The sequence below is a fragment of the Schistosoma haematobium genome, chromosome 5, assembly GCF_000699445.3.
Source record: "Schistosoma haematobium chromosome 5, whole genome shotgun sequence".
NCBI lineage: Eukaryota > Metazoa > Platyhelminthes > Trematoda > Strigeidida > Schistosomatidae > Schistosoma > Schistosoma haematobium.
The window spans coordinates 18,421,591-18,442,337 of record NC_067200.1 but is presented as its reverse complement, the minus strand read 5'-3'; the positions used below and the strand labels follow the sequence as shown (position 1 = coordinate 18,442,337).

The 20,747-nt window shown below is 37.2% G+C and overlaps 1 protein-coding gene across 1 annotated transcript; it reads left to right on the top strand.

Annotated features, from left to right (window-relative positions):
• On the top strand, positions 1–8,931 carry MS3_00000720 (uncharacterized protein). Its single transcript, XM_051208380.1, has one exon. It carries the CDS (start codon positions 7,597–7,599, stop codon positions 7,951–7,953), a length of 357 nt encoding a protein of 118 aa, XP_051065077.1. The 5' UTR covers positions 1–7,596; the 3' UTR covers positions 7,954–8,931.
• Positions 8,932–20,747: the final 11,816 nt, after the last annotated feature.

Genomic DNA, 20,747 nt, shown 5'->3' with positions numbered 1-20,747 from the left:
GTATCCAACTGGAAAATATTCATAAGTTGATCAACATTTTTTCTGATGAAGCTAAATTTAAAAGATTTCATTCTTATTTCATGTCTTTATGGTCAGATAAAACACAAAAATTTCGTAAATATATAAATCAAATTAAGAATTACAGTTGTGACAAGCCAACATTACATCGGTTGATGAGGTTGTTAATCTTCATCGACTGAGATGGTTGGGCCACATGTTACGTATGCCTGAACACCGATTACCACGACGTGCAATGCTAACCGGTGTTGGACATGGTTGGAAGAAAGTTAGGGGCGGCCAAACCAAAACGTGGCATCAGTCCTTGAAGTCACTAACTTCTAGTTTGAGCCATGTTGATAGATGCAGACTACTTGGTTGGGGTCCGTGTGACTATCGTAACCAACGGTTGGAGACTCTGTGTGACGTGGCTCAGAATCTATCACAATGGCGTTGGAGTATACACTCTCTGTCTTCCCTTAAACTATGAGATTAAATTCGCTTCATATCTTTCTTTCTAAGAACTGATTCTTTCTTCCTGTACTATATCCTTATATGCAATCTTTCTTCTATATATTACCACCATTGAATTAACTACTTTTATGAATCCGGTGTCCATCTTGTTGTGTTAATGAGGTATGGCAACTTGGACTGATGCATATATTTGCCTGGTCCTACGTTGTAGCTGACTGACTGACATTACATCAGAAGCATTCTATGCTAACGTCCTGAAAAGCTGAAACTTATTACGTAACTCACATTACAGAAATTTGGAGAAAATCATATTACATCATACTTATTCACTCGGTTTTATTAATATAAAGATTTTCATGGACTTTGTTAGTCTTCTTTCTCTGTATCAGTGACTAGTCAATTGTTAGAAACGATGAGTTCTCACTGAATCGAATTGATAGAATAAAATAAAGATCCAAAGTTCAACTTATGGAATGCCATTGTAGTAAAAATTCTGATCAACTGTGACATCAGATGAATACTTATTTAAAATCCAGAAAGAAGTAAATAGTTGTTTTCTTTTGAATGTAGATAGAAAACATCTTTGACATTTTGGTATAAACTTTAGTTGTAACTCAGAATTTCAGTCTTCATTCATACATTCAAATGTATGCATCTAATACTAGATTCTAGTACTTAGAGAGAGGAAGACTAAAGAACACATTATCCTGAGAAATGGAAACAGACATAAGAATGAACAAAAATTGGACAGAACTAGAATGGAAAGCCCCAGACATAGTGGATTGGAGAATGCTGGTCGGCGGCCTATGCTCCATTAGAAGTATCAGGCGTAAGTAAGTACTTAGAGATAATTGATAGCAAGAAATCATTCCAGCTGTCATTAACATTTCATCTTTCACGTATAGATATCTTGCTTATTCCATTATTTATATTTCTCGAGATAACTGAATATCTTCCTCACAATAATCAAGAAGTTGGCTTAACATTCATTGAAGAATATTCATTGATTATTCAATGAGCTCAATTTTTCATTTTGGTTGGTTGTTTGTTATTCTGTACTCATTTCATTGTCACGTTATTTCTTCATCTATATGTAATATAACAATTGAATTTATGAATCAATTGAAACTAGACCAACATCGAAAACTTGGAAGAACTGGACGGCCGTTTCGTCCTGTTGTGGGATTCCTCAGCAATGCGCATCTCTTCTCATAATAACCATCATATGCTCACTAGTGACTGGCTTCAAGTGGTATTTTTCGGGGTTCTAGTAAGAAGCAGTGACCAGTGGAGTTCAACCGAGTCTGTTGTGAGATAGTAACTCACTGAACATAATTTTGGAAGTGTCGTTCAATTTTGTGGATTAGTTGGAGTTAGACATTGACACCGTTGGATGCCGGCCGGCTCGGTGGTCTAGAGTTTAAGTGTCTGCGCGTGAGACCGTTAGGTCCCATGTCCGAATCCTGCGTGCTGGGTCGCCCACGTGTACTGCTGGTGAGTTCCACAATACTAGGACGAAACGGCAGTTCAGTGCTTCCAGGTTTTCAATGGTGGTCTAGCTTAGATCAACTCATGAATTCAACTATTAAGTTACTTATCATTTACTTTTGAAACACCACCTTGAATTTGGCTTAATTCATTGTTATGATTCACATCATCCCGCCTCGCGAGATTCGAACACAGGACTTATCAGTCTCACGCGCAAACACTTAGCCTCTGAACCACTGAACCGGCCGGCATCCAAGGGTGTTAATGTCTAACTTCAACCAGTTCACGAAATTGTGCCACCGTCCACCGTTGTCTTAAGTGAGTTCCTATCTCCTGGGTTTGAATCTCGTGAAGCAGGATCGTAGATGCGTACTACTTAGGAGTCCCACAATATTTATTTATTCCATTCATCTTAAAGGATTGTTACTATTGTAATCTAACCAGTTAATAAATTTAATTTCTTCAATAGTTTTTCATAAGTCGGTTTCTGAAATTTTGATAAGATTGTGATACTTCAGTATACTGTCCATTACGTGATGTTTTACTGTTGGGAACCAAGTCAAGATGAAATGAGCAACGAAGCATTTTAGTACATAAATTGTTTTTCTCTTTTCAATCTGCTTTTTATATTAATTCAAATACAAACCAATCCATTATAATTCTACTGGTGATTCAACAGTTAGTAAGTAGATTATTTGGTGAGACTATAATTTATGGACGATTTTTGAGCGACGCTAAAGTGTCCTTGCGAATGTCTGACTAGGGCTGAATGAGGGTTTTAAACCTGTGTGAAGGATAAGGATTGTGATTTACACTTGATGTTTATGGTTAGAAACTATATTTAGGGTTTTCATCACGAACTGACATTAGCTAAAATGTCAAGACGCTATTTAGCCAAATGGATAAAGAATTTCGCTCCGAAATCCAAGACCTCTTATCATAAATCTGATTGTTTCATCCATAAATTATGGTCTCCCCGATTATTTTCTTAAATATCACTTCTAAGAATAATGTTAGCTCCAGAATCCTCAATGAAAAAAGGTGTATCAACCTAGTCTTGACTACCGGCTACTATAAGATTGCATCTCCTAACGTTGCTGCATTGCCTCATCGATTAGACCTTTAGGTCAAAGTCTCAGAGTGTGGCCTCCTAGGAAAACCATCTGCTTCGGTCTGGGTATTAGGGCAGTATCCTAGCCCTCACATATATGGCACATATATATTTGGTGCCTCATTGTACCAATGTTTATGTGTTGAAATAAAAATAAAATAAACTGGATTGCATAGATTTGAAATAAAAGTGTTCACTAATATGACTGTATGATTTCAGTTAATAATGTTCCTATCTCAGCGGTAGATCGCATTCATTCTTGATTCAAAGAACCTGTTGATTTGTATTGACCCTACATAAAGTCTTAACAGAAATATAAATCAATGACTATAGGCATTATTAAACTTTGGTTCGGACAAGAAGCAGTAGAGATATTCAGACAGTTTTCATCAGTATTCTTCATTAACGGTAAGATGAATTTTGAACTAAATGAATTCTATCATAGTAGTATTCTTACCAATACTGATTCCTTTCATACTCACTATTCTTATATCATGAATTCAATTTAGAAAATGTACCGGTAACTACAAAAAACAGAGTACCTTGACGATTAGCTTATAAGATCGACATAAGTACCAATATTTATTACTAACTTCTCAGAATTAAATCATCTCAAAGCAGAAGTATGTTGTAAATAATTGAAATAGAATTAGACAAATGTTTTATTCTGATATGAAAAAAGAGAATAAGTTTGTTTGTCCTCATAATTCATCCCGTTTTTGTTGTTGCTGGATATACATCAAAAGTCCTTGAACTGAGAGTATTCCATTCAAAAAGTTATCGGCTGAAGAGTCCCAAAATAAGATGAAACGGCCGTTCATTATTCTCATGTCTGCTTCCAATTCCCAATGGAACGTGTTCTTCGACATTCCACTTTTCCGTTTCCTTTCAGGATTGCAAGTTAGGGCTTACCTCGTGATTTCCTCAGTTTATTTCCTACCCACTTTCAACACTTTTTCCTAATTTCCTCTTCAGTTGGAAGCTGGTTTGTCCTCTCCCACAGTAGGCTATTGCTGATGGTATCCAGCCAACAGATATTCAGTATCTTACGTAGACAACTGTGTAAATATAATTAACAAGCCAAATAAACCCATTCAAATTATGTATGACTCATTCATTCTGCTGACCAAAAGTTTACAAAACTCAAATCCTCGGCTCGAATCTCGCGAGGCGGGATCGTGGAAGAGTCCCACAATAGGATGAAACGGCTGTCCAATGCTTCATGGTTTTCCATGGTGATACAGCTTCAATTGACTGATGAATTCAACTATTAAATTACTATAATATCCACAAAAACCTTTCTCTGATTAAAATCCAATTACACGGAAATATGTCTAGGTCAATGATTATCAAAATCCAATGTTGGAAATTCCAACTTGTTAGTGTAATTTTCTTTATTATAATACGCATCCTACTACTGAAATAAGAAAACTTGACCCGTTGAGTACGCAAAGTGATGAGTCTTGAAGTATGATGAAATAAATGAAAATATCCGTTGGTTTCCCATAGGTTTACAGCTTATGCTAGATCATAATAACAAATCAAAGAAATAAGCAGAAACTTAAAGTCGTTTTGTGAATTTCAATAGTTGAGATCATGAGTCAATTGAAGCTAGACCATCATGAAAAACTTGGAAGCACTGGACGGCCATCTCGTCCTATTGTAGGACTCCTCAATAGTGTGCATCCACAATCCCACTTCGTGACGTTCGAACCCAGGACCGAAAATTCAATTTTCTGTGAATGTATTTCTCTCCCTTCTGGATAGTCTTAAAAATTGGTAGATTCATGTAGGACCTGTGATACAGGTTTGAAACTTTCTCTCATAAATCCGTGACAATATTTCCAGCCGGTATAGATATAACTGAAAGATGATTTAAAACCACAGAGTATTAGATAGCTGTCACGTCCTAGGTTGGAATCACTTACAATTGAGCATCATCCGCAACCTGAAAACAACTCGGTCTTGTATAGAGTAAAATACCATTCATGCAAATAATTAGTTGAATGAAATTAGAATAGGTAAGTAGACGTATAAATAAATGACAAATAGAATGGAATAAGAATACCCAAGAATGAACCATCAAGTTGCTAATAGATATTTAACAGATCAACTTTAAACTTGTTTAGTTGGGTTAGGATAGCGACAAACTGCACAAGTCACATCAACTACAAACACAATAATATCACCTGCTCAAAGATGACCAATGATGAATTTGTACTAAATACAAAGACAACAAACTACATTGGTTTTCAGACTGATCTATATAGAATCAAGAACAATGATCTTTTCATACAATGAGAAATTGACCAATCAAACCATAAGGATAGAAAAAACACATTTCATTTTACTTGACCTTAGTAATACATAAACAATGTGACCAGTGATAAGCTTATTACACTAACCAATTAATTATTACAAACATGCGTACAGATTAAATTCATTTGGTGTTTTTAAGCAAAGATGAATAGTGGCTAGCAGGAGAATCCAGTTTGACGCGGGTTTCACCATTTTTGGGAATCATCAGCTGGATGTACCTACATCCCACAGATGATGTTCACTCCGGGACTCGAATCCAGTAAGGATCGTTCAGTTCAAACGCCATCGCATTATCCACTTAGTTACTGAGTTCTGATATCCACTTGCTTGTGCAATGGAGTGAAGTTTACATTCACTTGGTATTTTTTTACTCGTATCTTCTCATTGTTATTTAGGACTGCAATTGATCAGTCTCTTATTGGTATATATACATCCTGTGCGGATTACCTCGATATAACCTTAAGTCACAAGCTTTTTCAAGCAAAGATGGATAGTGGTTAGCAGTAGAATCCAGGAGGCGCATTTCATCCAACTGAATTCTCATTTGGTATTGTTTTTCACTAAGTGAATTTAAACTTTCCCGCATTGCACAAACAGATGACTATCAGGACTCAGTAACTAAGTAGATAATGCGATGGCATTTAAAGCTAATCGTACTGGGTTCAAGTCCCGAAGTGAACATCAACCCTGAGATTCAGGTATATCTAGCTGACGAGTCCGAAACAGAACGAAATGCACGTCCTGGTTTCCACTGTTAGCCACAATCCATGTTTGCTTAAAAATGAGTATAGATTTTTAACGAAATGATAAACAAATTATATCGTGGGATTTCTACCTGAAGTTTGTGCTGATGATGTCGTTCAGTATAACCATGAAAGCTTCAAAACCAAATTATTCAGCTCAAAGAACAAAACTTCATCAAAATCATCCACCTGAACTACAAATCTTCTCCACCATCTCATATATCATGGGATTATAGAAATGGTTATGTTGTGTGTCTATGACTACAACTCCTTGCGAAACGTCATTTGTGTATGATGAGTGATACTGAATTCAGGATTTAATTGACAGATGATAAATGTGAAAATACTAGAAAGTAAATTAGATATTCTTCAAATCATCAGTCAAAAAGTATCCGTTAACTATTGTATAGAAGTGGAATTAAATAGGCTCATTCTATCCAATCCATTATCTGTTAATTGAATGTATCTGTAGAAGTATCTTACTCATTTACTTACTTACGCCTGTTACTCCTCGTGAAGGAGCATAGGCCGCTCACCGGCATTCTCCATCCAACCCTGTCCTGGGCAATCCTTTCCAGCTCCTTCCAGTTGTTATTCATCTTTTTCATGACTAACATCATATACTACTTATATCAATATAAGTAGTACACACCACAGTATTACTCTTAGTTATTCTTTATATTACTATTATTGTTAACATAATAGATGGTTACTGTAGATGTGCCATACCAGTCTTAAGAACAGTAGTCTATTAAGATTTGTAACGTTCACAGATGAAATACTACCTTCCAATACAATCTCTAACTAGAAACAATGTGGGAGATCATGTATAACTCAATCTAATTGATCAACAGCTAAAGATAACATCATCCTAATTAAGACTAAAGTTGTCATAACACAGCAATCCTGTTGATAAAGCTTTAGAATTTTTTAAAAGACTCCTTTCTAGTTTTTTTGTTGTTGAAATACTGGTACTCATTTGGATCTAATATATTCAGCTGATAAAGCTCAGATAATCACAATGAAGCAAGCGATATTGGTCATAATATTTTCAACATTATTAAAAGGATTGTTTACTTAAATTGTGAAGCATTAACATAATAGAGAACCACTCGAAAATTACTAATTACTAGTTAACTGTTTTAGCCTTATTTACAGTACGTCAGTTCACAATAATGTCGACATAGATATGAATCCAAAGTATTATTGAGATTCAATAATTAATGAATTCTGAGTTATTACGTACTTACTTACGTATATTAACCCTCCTGGAGCACAGGATACCCATCAAGATTCTCCATCCAAATCTATCCTGGGAAATCCTTCCCAGTTGCTATTCATTCTTCTCATGTGTGCTTCCAATTCCCGAAGCAATATGTTCCTTGGTCTTCCTCTTTTCCTTTTCTATTCAGGATTCCAAGTTATAGCTTTTCTCGTGATACAGTTTGCTGGTTTCTTCAATGTATGTACTATCCACCTCCAACGTCTTTTCCTACTGATGAAGAGACTGCTACTACACTGGTTGTCTTCACCTGCATTTATTGGTGTGTATGGGATAGAAGGGACATGTCATCTGATAATTCCGAATCATTTAGTTGCATGCAAGCTATCCACTGTATTCTGTGCTTCCTCTCATATATCGAAGTCTTCATAATTCAGTCAACCACTAGAAGAAAGAGGAAGGGGGAGAGTAATAATCCTTATCTGACACTGTTCTTCACTTGGAATGTGTCTGTTAGCTATCCTCTATGCACCACTTTACACTGTAGTCCGTCGGATGAGTTCCATATGATGATGGAAACCTTCTCAGCTACACCATAGTGTCGAAGATAGTTCCGTGAGGTCATCCTATCCACACTGTCAATGCTTTCTCATAATCAATGAAGTTGATGTATTGTGACGAGTTCTATTGAACTAATTGTCTAAAAATGATCCATAGTGTCGTGATTTATTCTATACACGACAAATCTTATTAACGTTTTTTTAGTTAGGTTGTTTTCTACGATATAGAGTTGTTGACTCCACGTCTAATCGTTTTTCCTTACTCGGGCTTAGGACCGGCAGAGTTTCTAAGTTATTAGTCTAAGTTAAATTCTATGATTCCAGGCATTTATTGATCCTGACTGTTGTATTGTTGTGTTCAGATCGCTCCTGCTTCCAAGTAGACGCTAATATTACAGAATGTTTTTTTACCACAAACTGACATCAAACTAACGACCTAATAAATATAGTTTTTCTTTGTAATTATGTAATCAATAGTTTCTATGTTAAACATAGAGTGTCTTTATTTCTAATGAGGGTAAACACATTGTTAACTTCACAATTGATTAATCACTGAGTGGTGATCAATGTCATGTGTGTGAACTCCTTCTTAGTGCAGATAGAATATTATCGACCAATGTCGAGTCACCTAGACTAGTGGCCACATTACAGCTTGGTCGATAGCATTCGATCTGCATTTGGAAGGACTTGACACACATGAAATTGATCACCACCCAGTGATCAATCAATTGTGATTAAATCTCAGTCCTACATGTGGTCAGTCGTGGCTCGAATAGCTCAGTGGTAACATCTCTGACTGTGAAGCTAGGCGACACGGGATCGAATCCGTCAGGAAGCATCAGTTCCCCTAAAGATTACAGGTACACGTTGCTGAAGAGTGCCAAGTAGCACGAAACGTAAGTTCAAGGTTTCCTGTTGACTACCTTCAACCACCAACTCCGCCTGGAGTCCCTCCGCGGGCTACTACCGGTCCCAAGCCCGGATAAAGGAGGAGGGTTGGGCATGGGGTTAGCGTCCCCATCCCGTAGAAAACTAACTCGCTAAAAAAACGCTAACCAGAAAAAATTATTCAAACCTTTTAAACTCTACCCTGGGAGTCAGAAGATCTTCATTTAGAAGAATTATGACGCCTCATGATGAAAGCCGAATCCCTTCGGAAGTTATGAGGCCGATGCCCCTTCTGACAACCAGAGCGACCATTTATTTAGGTACATGGAATGTTCGTACAATGTGGGACACCGGAAGAGCCTTCCAGATTGCTGCAGAAATGAGAAGATACAACCTAGAGGTACTTGGGATCAGTGAAACACATTGGACACAAGTTGGACAACAACGACTAACTACAGGAGAGTTCCTGTTATACTCCGGCCATGAAGAAGAAAATGCACCACATACACAAGGAGTTGCATTGATGCTGTCCAAACAAGCGCAAAATGCACTTATAGGATGGGAATCTCATGGACCAAGGATCATCAAAGCCTCGATTAAAACAAAGAAAGAGGGCATTTCAATGAACATCATCCAATGCTATGCGCCTACCAACGACTACAATGAAGACGCTAAAGAATAATTCTACAATAGGCTGCAGTCAATAGTCGAGAAGTGCCCAAAAAAGGACCTGACCATTCTGATGGGAGATTTCAACGCCAAGGTTGGAACGGACAACACTGGATATGAAGACATCATGGGACGACACGGACTGGGAGAAAGAAACGAAAATGGTGAGAGATTTGCAAACCTATGTGCCTTCAATAAGCTGGTCATAGGCGACACCATATTCCCACATAAACGCATACACAAAACCACATGGACTTCACCGGATCACTCTACACAAAACCAAATCGACCATATTTGCATCAACAAAACGTTTAGGAGGACTATAGAGGACGTGAGAACCAAGAGAGGAGCTGATATAGCATCAGATCACCACTTGCTGGTCGCCTAGATGAAATTGAAACTCAAGAAGCACTGGACAACGGGGCAGACATTATCACAAAAGTTCAATACGGCCTTTCTTCAGGATACTAACAAACTCAACGAATTCAAGATAGACCTCAGCAACAAGTTCCAGGCCTTTCATGATCTACTCAATGGAGAAGGAACTACTGTGGAGAGCAACTGGAAGGGGATCAAAGAGGCAATCACTTCAACATATCATGAGGTCCTGGGTCATAAGAAGCACCATCACAAGGAATGGATCACTGTTGATACACTGGATAATATTCAAGAAAGGAGGAACAAGAAGTCAGCAATCAATACCAGCCGAACAAGAGCAGAAAAAGCCAAGGCACAAGCTGAATACACAGAAGTAAACAAACAGGTGAAGAGGAGCATCAGAACCGACAAACGCAAATATGTGGAAGATTTAGCAACGACGGCGGAAAAGGCTGCAAGAGAAGGAAACATGGGACAATTGTATGACACGACAAAGAAACTCTCTGGAAATCGCCGCAAACCAGAACGACCAGTGAAAAGCAAAGAAGGCAAGGTAATCATCAACATTGAAGAGCAACAAAACAGGTGGGTAGAACACTTCAAAGAACTCTTGAATCGACCAGCTCCACTGAACCCACCCAACATCGAAGCATCACCCACGGACCTCCCAATCAATGTTAGCCCACCAACAATTGAAGAAATCAGCATGGCCATCAGACAAATCAAGAGTGGCAAAGCAGCAGGACCGGACAACATCCCAGCAGAGGCACTAAAAGCAGACGTAGCGGCAACTGCAAGGATACTCCACATTCTCTTCAAATAAGATTTGGGATGAGGAACAAGTACCAACAGACTGGAAAGAAGGACTTCTGATCAAAATACCGAAGAAAGGCGATCTCAGCAAGTGTGATAACTACAGGGGCATCACTCTTCTCTCAATACCGGGAAAAGTCTTCAACAGGGTATTGTTAAACAGGATGAAGGACTGCGTAGACGCCCAACTTCGTGACCAACAGGCAGGATTCCGTAAGGATAGATCGTGTACAGACCAAATCGCAACTCTACGGATCATTTTGGAACAATCAATTGAATGGAATTCATCACTCTACATCAACTTCATTGACTACGAAAAGGCATTTGATAGCGTGGACAGAACAACACTATGGAAACTTCTTCGACACTACGGCGTGCCTCAGAAGATAGTCAATATCATACAGAACTCATATGATGGATTACACTGCAAAATTGTGCATGGAGGACAGTTGACAAAGTCGTTCAAAGTGAAGACCGGTGTTAGGCAAGGTTGCTTACTCTCACCCTTTCTCTTTCTCCTGATGATCGACTGGATCATGAAGACGTCAACGTCTGAAGGGAAACGCGGGATACAATGGACATCTAAGATGCAGTTGGATGATCTAGACTTCGCAGACGATCTGGCCCTTCTATCCCAAACGCAACAACAGATGCAGGAGAAGACAAACAGTGTGTCAGCAGCCTCAGCAGCAATAGGTCTCAATATACACAAAGGGAAAAGCAGGATTCTCCGATACAACACAGAATGCACCAATCCAATCACAATTGACGGAGAAGATTTGGAAGATGTAAAAACCTTTACATATTTGGGCAGCATCGTTGACGAACAGGGTGGATCTGATGCAGATGTGAAGGCGCGGATCGGCAAAGCAAGAGCAGCATATTTTCAACTGAGGAACATCTGGAACTCAAAGCAACTGTCAACCAACACCAAGGTCAGGATTTTCAATACAAATGTCAAGACAGTTCTACTGTATGGGGCAGAAACCTGGAGAACTACAAAAGCCATCATCCAGAAAATACAGGTGTTTATTAACAATTGTCTACGCGAAATACTTCAGATCCATTGGCCGGACACTATTAGCAACAACGTACTGTGGGAGAGAACAAACCAGATCCCAGCGGAGGAAGAAATCAGGAAGAAGCGCTGGAAGTGGATAGGACACACATTGAGGAAAGCACCCAACTGCGTCACAAGACAAGCCCTCACATGGAATCCTGAAGGTCAAAGGAAAAGAGGAAGACCAAAGAACACATTACGCCGAGAAATGGAAATAGACATGAGAAAAATGAACAAGAATTGGAAGGAACTAGAAAAGAAGGCCCAGGATAGAGTGGGTTGGAGAATGCTGGTCAGCGGCCTATGCTCCATTGGGAGTAGCGGGCGTAAGTAAGTAAGTAGCTTCAACCACCATCTAATCTCAACATTGTTAACATAGATAAAGGTCCAACACTAGGATGAAACGACCGTTCAGGTCGTTTCCAGGTTTTCCACAGTGATCTAGCTTCAATTGATTCATGATGATCACAACGATTAAATTAAAGAATCTTTTTTTTATACATTTCAACTTTTCTATACAAAATTCCATTTCATCATTGTCCAATATTTAGATAAAATGGGAACCAAAAAAAAAAACAATCCTACAATATACAATTAACGATTAAAGTAAATAAATGTTATTTTATCGATTTTTTAACAAAAATAATAATCAATATTGACTTCAAGGTCATTAGTACACTTTATTCAATTAAGCGGCTATTGGTCAGAATATTCATGTATATATATATTAAATGAACTGTTGAAATTAATAAGAGGAAAAATAGTTGAATAAAAAGATCCGTATGAATCAATGAAATTGGATCCAATTCTATGCAAATAATTTAAATATTAAAGTTTATAAAGGAATATTCAATCAATTTCAAATAGTTAATGTTCATATTGTACTGTCTTCAAATGCTCTGGTACGGCGAGGGTGGGGAGAGTCAGCTCTCTCTCTCTCTCGAAATGCTCTCACATGGCCACTAGAATACAGCCATTGCCAGGGAAGTCCTACTCATTACCTTCTTGTGGTGGGGGTGTTGTTTACGAAATTGAGAGGGCGAAAAGTGAATGTCCGGCACTTTAACCAGGTTGATGGATATAAAGAATCCATCTAGGGGAGTTGGTAAACCCTGAATCCAAATCAATGGTGCACATGGGCACCAAGATCCCTAATGAACAAATGGTGTATGAATCAACTGCTGATCACTGGGCTGCATCTTCTGAATTTGCTTCACTGCCTTGTGGATCAAACATTTAGATCAAAGGTTCCGGATGTGGCCACCTATGGTAACCACCTGTTTCGACTTGAACATCCTGGAAGTATCATAGCCCACATACAGATCAAGCGACTTGTGTGACGCACATGTATTAGGTTCCCCTTTGTACCAATATTTGTTTGTTCAAATAATAATAAATAACATATCGTACAACTGTGTTAGATAACTTCACGTTTCACAGTTGGAATCACAAGTCTATCTTAGCTCGACCATCATTGAAAACCTGGAAGTACTGGACGGCCGTTTCATCTTAGCATGGGACTCCTCATCAGTGCGTATCAACGATCTCTCACACGAGACGCGAACTCATGACTTTCGGTCTCGTGCGCGAACACTTAACCTCTAGACCACTGAGTCATCATCCAACGGTGTTAATTTCTAACTTCAATCGATCCATGATCTTGCTCACCCCTTCATCCACTGTTTTCAGCCCCATATATATATGGCGCTATGATGAAATTTTATCAAAACGAATGTTCTCTATCCATATTATCTTTGCTGTCAGTCATTTCTAATCATCACCCAATACCACAAATTGAGACTGTCATTGATTCAAATTATTCATCATATCGAAAACTTGATCATCTGCTTCAAATGAGTATTATAAAATAGGAAACGAGATGTTTGTCGTTCGCTATAAATTAGATTGTTTGAATAGTCAATATACTTTAGATATGAATTCACTAAAATCCTGAACATGTAACAATGATTAACATAGTGATTAATAAAATCGTTTAAATGGATTATATTGCATTTCTTTTCAACATTGAACATAATCACCTTAACTTGTGCTAATCTAAACACACTATAAGTGATGAGATGTAGTTGCTAGTGTGATTAGCGGTAATTTTTCTTAATCCAAAACTCATCAAACCTACCATCATCAGGTTAATCAGTTGGAAGTAATAAATAATCAATAAAAAATATATATAGACCTTAACGTGATTGGTTGTTTACAGTGTTATATCAATCAATATATCGTATCATAAGTGTAAATAATTATCGGAAACCATTAATCGATAATCTTTTTTTCAGCATTAGTAAATGTTATAAACATAGGTGGATGGTAGCTAACAGTGGAATCCAAGATGTGCGTGTTATCCCATTAGGAACTCATCGATCGGATGTAACTGAATCCTCGAGTTGTATACAGTCCGGGACTCGAATCTATTACCGTTCTCTTCAAACGCTATCACGTTATCCACTTAATTATTGAGTCCATATAAATGGTGTTTGAAGCGAACGGTACAATTGGGTTTAAGTCACAGAGTGAACATCAACTCTGAGATGGAGGTATATCCAGTTGATGTGTCACAGATAGAACGAAACGTGCGTCATTTATTCCACTGCTAACCACTATCCATTATAAATCTGTCTCGGTAACTTGGTACTGGAAAACATTGAATGCGAGGACAAATAGTTAAAACACAAAACTGGTGATAATGATTTACTTGATCCCGTAAATAAATCAAAATAATAAATGAATAAACTTGGTATTGTTTACTTGTATCTTCACATTAATATTTAGGACTGCAATTGATCAGTCTATTGTTGGCATATGTACATCCTGTGAGGATTACCTCGATATCGCCTTAATTCACAAGCATTATTAGTAAAGATGGATAGTGGATAGCAGTGAAATCCACGACCCGCATTTCGTCCTATTTAGGAGTCTTCAGCTGGAGGTACCTGTATCTCAGAGTTTAGGTTCACTCTGGGACTCGAACCTAGTACCGTATCCACTGCTAGCCACTATCGAACTTCGTTTAAAATGAATACACTGTTGTTTATATGATTTATGTAAAGTCAAATTAATTCGATCTAGTAGTTCTTAGCCAATAAAGTATTATGTCAATACATATTTCTAATATCACACTGACCGAATTTCATGCTGATTCTATCTTATTGAGTAAACAAGATTTTTTCCATTTCCAAAGCTACTCGACTACCTCAATTCAATTACATGTTGTATCGTGTACAATTTACACTGTTAGAGTTGAAGATGTTTAGCGATCTTGTTTTCTAGCATTTATTCTATTTAACTCTTACATCGGAAATCTCCTTCAAAAACTTGCATTTAAGTTTATTTATATAGATTCTGGTGTCACTTACTAGAGGTATACTACATTCTAATCAAGGATTTTCTGACAGGTTTCAAACATATGAACGACAACTAGAGCATCACCATATTAAATGTACATTTTGGAGTCACTAAAACACTCTTGGAAAGATGACTGTATTCCCTTGGGACTTTTAAGTCCTACTTCGTTTGGAACATGAATATAATAATGCATTATGTAACAAAATCTATCTGACAATTATGAATGTTCAGACATTTACTTCAGACAATTGAACTGGTTATATAAACAATAAAGTTAATATTTAAGTTATCTGGATGTTCGAAATCGATTAATACATTCAATGATAAAACGGTTAACCGTATTCATTTTGTTCCTTGTAAAATTAAGTTTTAACACTTGTTGAAACCATGTGCTGACTGGAGTCAGTCAACATTACTCTACGTCAACAGGTAAATGGATAAAAAAGATATGGGTGAGACCAGATGATGAGAATAGTACTTTGCATATTTAAGAAATAATTCATAATTTCTTAAATTTAACTAAATTTTAATTGCTAAAAATTATTCACTTAATCAATCCTTTACAATTCATTGATCACCACCCATCTCAGTCCTACATGTGGTCAGTCGTGGCTCGAATAGCTCAGTGGTAACATCTCTGACTGTGAAGCTAGGCGACACGGGATCGAATCCGTCAGGAAGCATCAGTTTCCTTAAAGATTACAGGTACATGTTGCTGAAAAGTGCCAAGTAGCACGAAACCCGGGTCCAGGGTTTCCTGTTGACTACCTCCAACCACCATCTTAACTTTACCGATCTATATAGACAATTCTCCAATGTATATGTTATTTAGTCCCTTTTAAATTTTAAGTGCGATACTGTTGATTTTCTTGTTGTATGTTTCATATTTTTCTGTTTAAAAAACGATAGGGGGATTTATTCTTAAAAATACTTATTCGAAGATACAAATTCTTCTGTAAAGAAATGAGAACTAAAAATGGTGCATAGTTGCTAACAAAGAGACTGAATAAGAACCTGTTTCCTATTGATTTACACAAACTGGATGGATCTTTAAAGAGACCAATCACTACGTCTTATGAGAAACATGCTAAAGAATGAAATGCATGATCCTGATTTTCTTCCCAATGTGAATTCTAAGACTGGGTTTCGAATTTAGGATGAATTTGAGATTATCAGTAGAATGTTGTATAGATTATTACGTTTTCGATTGAGATCATGAACAGATTGATATTAGACCACCATTGAAAACACGGAAGCACTGAACAGCCGTTCCGTCATATTGTGGGACTCCTCAACAGTGCGCACCCACGATCCCTCTCGCAGGATTCGAACCCAGGACCTTCAGACTCGCGCACGAATGCTTTGCCTACTAGACCACTAAGCTGACCGGCATCCAATGGTGTTAATGTCTAGCATCAACCAATCCACGAAATTGCACAACCATATTCCATGGTACTGAGGTAAGTATCTGTCTCTTTCCGACACGGATTAGCTCCACTGGTCACGGTTTCTCACTAGAAGTCCGAGACTTCCCTCATGAAGCTAGTCGTCAGTGAGCACATAGTAATTATCAGTATGGTGTTGTGGAGGAGTCCCACAATAGGACGAAACGGCCGTCCAGTGCTTCCAGGTTTTCAATGGTGGCCTAACATCAATCGGCTCATGAATTTGAAATGTTAAAGTTCATTTTATTTATGTTTGCGGAAATTTAATTCCGTTAGATAGTATCATCACTAACCAACATAGACTATTCCTATCTTTTATTAAGTCAATTTTACACTATCTCATTATTCGTAATTTGATCTCACTACTATGAGTGACTGTTATCTAAGAGTTACATAGATGACTAACAAACAAATGTATGTATTACCGAAAATATAATGATGTTAATATCAGATAATTATTAGCCAACTTTAACAGTTTACATCACAGAATGATTTTGGGTTAAACAACCATGGAAAATTAGGAAGTATTGGAACACTATTTTGCCCTAGTATGGAATTCATTAGCAGTGCACACTCACAACATAATCGAAGATCAAACTACAGGACTTTCGAGTCTCAAAAAGACCACTGAGCCAGCGTCTAATGTCTTATATGCTAAGCTTCAAACAATTAGGAATATTATGCAGCCATCTTCATCGATGGGTAACTGACTCAGCCGTCGTGATCAGATAGTAGATGTGCACTGCTAAAGAATGTAATACTAGAACGAGACAGCTTACCAGTCTGTGATGTAAGCTATGAAATTCAACGACGTTCAAAAACTCTCCGTAGTGTTAGCTGACTGTTAGACTACAATGCTAGGTTAAGTTTAACAATCCTTGTGATTTTTATTCAGCGGTAATAATTGAGATATCTTGAATCATTATGTTGATTTTCTTCCTATATAAACTACATTGAATTAATCTATGGAAACCTCTGAAAGTTGAATAATCCTTAATGATTTTCTGTTGACAACAAACTAATAGTGTAAATGATACTTCCTATGAATAAACTATTGATGTAAACTGTGTGTTTGCATTATCTTGGAAGAAACTATATTTCATTGCCGAATTTGAACAGTATGATTCGAATGATAGTTTACAGTCCTATCATTAATTGATTTCTTTATTGTACCAAGTAGTATAAGCATGTAATTCTTGAGTGTTGAGACAACACCACAAATGATGACGAGCATCTATTTCAATGGTTAAGATCATGAGTCAGTTGAAGCTAGACCACCATGGGAAACCTGGAAGCACTGGACGGCCGTTTCGTCCTATTGTGGGACTCCTCAGCAGTGCGCATCCACGACCTCGCCCCCTGCGAGATTCGAACCCAGGACCTACTGGTTTCGTCCAGTGCTTCCAGGTTTTCCATGGTGGTCTAGCTTCAACTGACTCATGATCTTAACCATTGAAATTACTACAATCTCCACAAAAATACCCATCTGAATATCTATTTGTTCAGAACATTCTATCGACCATAAATAATCAATGTACTAACGAAAAACAAATCGTTCTATGATGAAGACTATAACTGTCATGAGAAATATGCACGACTTGATTGTTTACTTCCTCTTTATTATTGTTATTATCCCAAGCAGACTGTAGCATACATTCATACAACGAGAAATAGATGTATATACAGACTAAGTTACTTCAATCAAATTTACTGATAGGATATGAAGATCGCAAATACACTAGACAATTATCAATAAGGGGTCATTTGTCTAGACTTAAGAAATTGATATAAACTACCCTTTTTTTTGATTAGTCATCGGATTTATCTTTTCCCTATTATCATTAGTCATTTTGTTTATTATCTGTAACATACAGATTTTATAAGTTTTCTGCTAGTTGGTCACTTTTCAACAAAGTATACCTTTAGTCCTTGAAGGAACTGATGCTCCACATCACCCAGTTTAACATTAAAAGACATTATCATTGACCTATTTAGACAGTGACAGATCTCCTCTAGCATGATGTTTAATATGAACTAATATCAACTAGTGAACTAATGAATATTTCAATGTATTGGAAGGATATCTGTACCATTCTAGAGCACCATACTACCTAAAAGCGATCCATTCGATACTGTGTATCAGTGTACGTGTGTGCATTGTTTAAAAAATATATTTATCTAATTGCTAGGGTTGAAGCTATCACGAGTTCACTTAATCTGCGAAGGAGAACAAGATTCGGTGACCAAACACCAGTAAGCTAGCTATTGAGGTATCCCAACCCCGCTAACTAGAGGGAGAAGTCCAAGCTTGGAATGGGTAAGTATATCCTACAAAACAGCCAGAAACGAGCGATAACAACAAACACAATTCAAAACGTATATATACAGTACAAAACCGTTCTTGGGGAGAGTTACTAAATAGCATACTAAAAGACGCAACGGATCAATAGCATTTAAGATATTTCCCGGTGGGAAATACGACATGAAGGTGACAAGAGTGCTTTTGGCGCGAAAACGGAGAAATTCAAATTTTCTAGATAAAATTACAAAATTAGGTCCTTTCCCAAGTGAATTCTGGGGATCTAATGTCTCCAACATTAATCCAAAATACCAGTTCAGTACTTCATTTTCAATATGCAAATATATTTTATTCACTGAACATTTAAATAAGTATGTAAAAAGATATAATTTTCTATCTGATCCTTCTAAAAACTGAATATTTCAAACATCATACTTAGGAAACTATCGATTTCAAATATACTAATAGTAACAAATAGATAGATAGTTAACCATATGATATCTTAGTTTACTTACCTGATTTATTTATTTTAACACATAGATATAGGTACAAAGAGGCACCAAATACATATGCGCCACACTCATCTCATTTGTTATTTGTGAGGGCTGTAATACTGACCGGGTGCCCAAACCGAAGAAGGTGTTCCTCTTAGGGGGGCCACACCCGGAGCCTTCGATCTGAAGGTCTGATCCACAAGGCAGTGGAGCAACGTAAGGTGATGCAGTTAATTCATTTCAAATTGAATTAAAACTCATATTAGTTGCACAAGTGATTGTTTATTTGAACTCAGTAGCTAGATGGATAAAGCGATGGCACTTGAAGTAAACAGCTCTATTGGGTTCGAGTCCCGGCGTGAACATTAACTCTACGATGCAGGTATATGTGGCTGAAGAGTCTCGAACAGGAAGGGATGTGCATCTTGGATCTTATTACTTGCTTAATACCATCTATTCTATACTAAGATGGAAGGTTGTTCCGTTGCTTAGTAAACGAGTTCTCCACGAAAATAATCCAAATGTAAATTGGTGTATGTCTTACTAAAAGTTGAATGGTTTCTTTTTGTTGTTATGGCACCAGAGTGTATAACACATTGAATGGATTAACTTCTTGTTTTTTTTTTATGAATCAATTAGATATCTGTCACTAAAAGACACTAAAATAAACAATCAAACATTTGTGTATCACATTGTAATTCACACCAAATGTATAAAAGAGATGAGAATTTTCTTATTTAGCCTTTTAACAATAATATACATATTGCAAAGTGTATTTCATATAGTCATCAATCAAGTGATCTAGGATTGAATATTGAACAGAAATAAAGTAAAAAAAAAATCGATAGGGTATTGAAAAGTTCACAATGTTATGTTGTTTATTTTTTTTTAAAAAAAAGAACACAACTTAATCAATAGATAATGTGACTGATGTCGAAATAAACAAGGGGAACTCCTAATATTACTAAATGTCCTACATAACTTGATGGATATTGATTTTCTCATTTGGATTAATTAGATCTCATAGAATTGCCCTGTATCTCAGTTAGATGATATTATTATACATTAATGGAGATAGTATTTTGATTTTTGTTGTAGTTGAACACAATGAATAATGACGGCTAGCGGCTAGCAGGAGAATCCAGTTTGACACGCGTTTTATCATATTTGGGAATCGTCAGCTGGATGTACCTACATCCCACAGATGATGTTCACTCCGGGACTCGAATCCAGTAAGGATCGTTCAGTTCAAACGCCATCGCATTATCCACTTAGTTACTGAGTTCTGATATCCACTTGCTTGTGCAATGAAGTGAAGTTTACATTCACTTGATGTTGTTTTTACTTGTATCTTCTCATTGTTATTTAGGACTGCAATTGATCAGTCTCATGTCGGTATATGTGCATCCTGTGCGGATTACCTCGAT

Bases quoted from the DNA above. Each gene is read 5' to 3' on its own strand.
- MS3_00000720 (XM_051208380.1), top strand. From the start codon at position 7,597: ATGTACTATCCACCTCCAACGTCTTTTCCTACTGATGAAGAGACTGCT.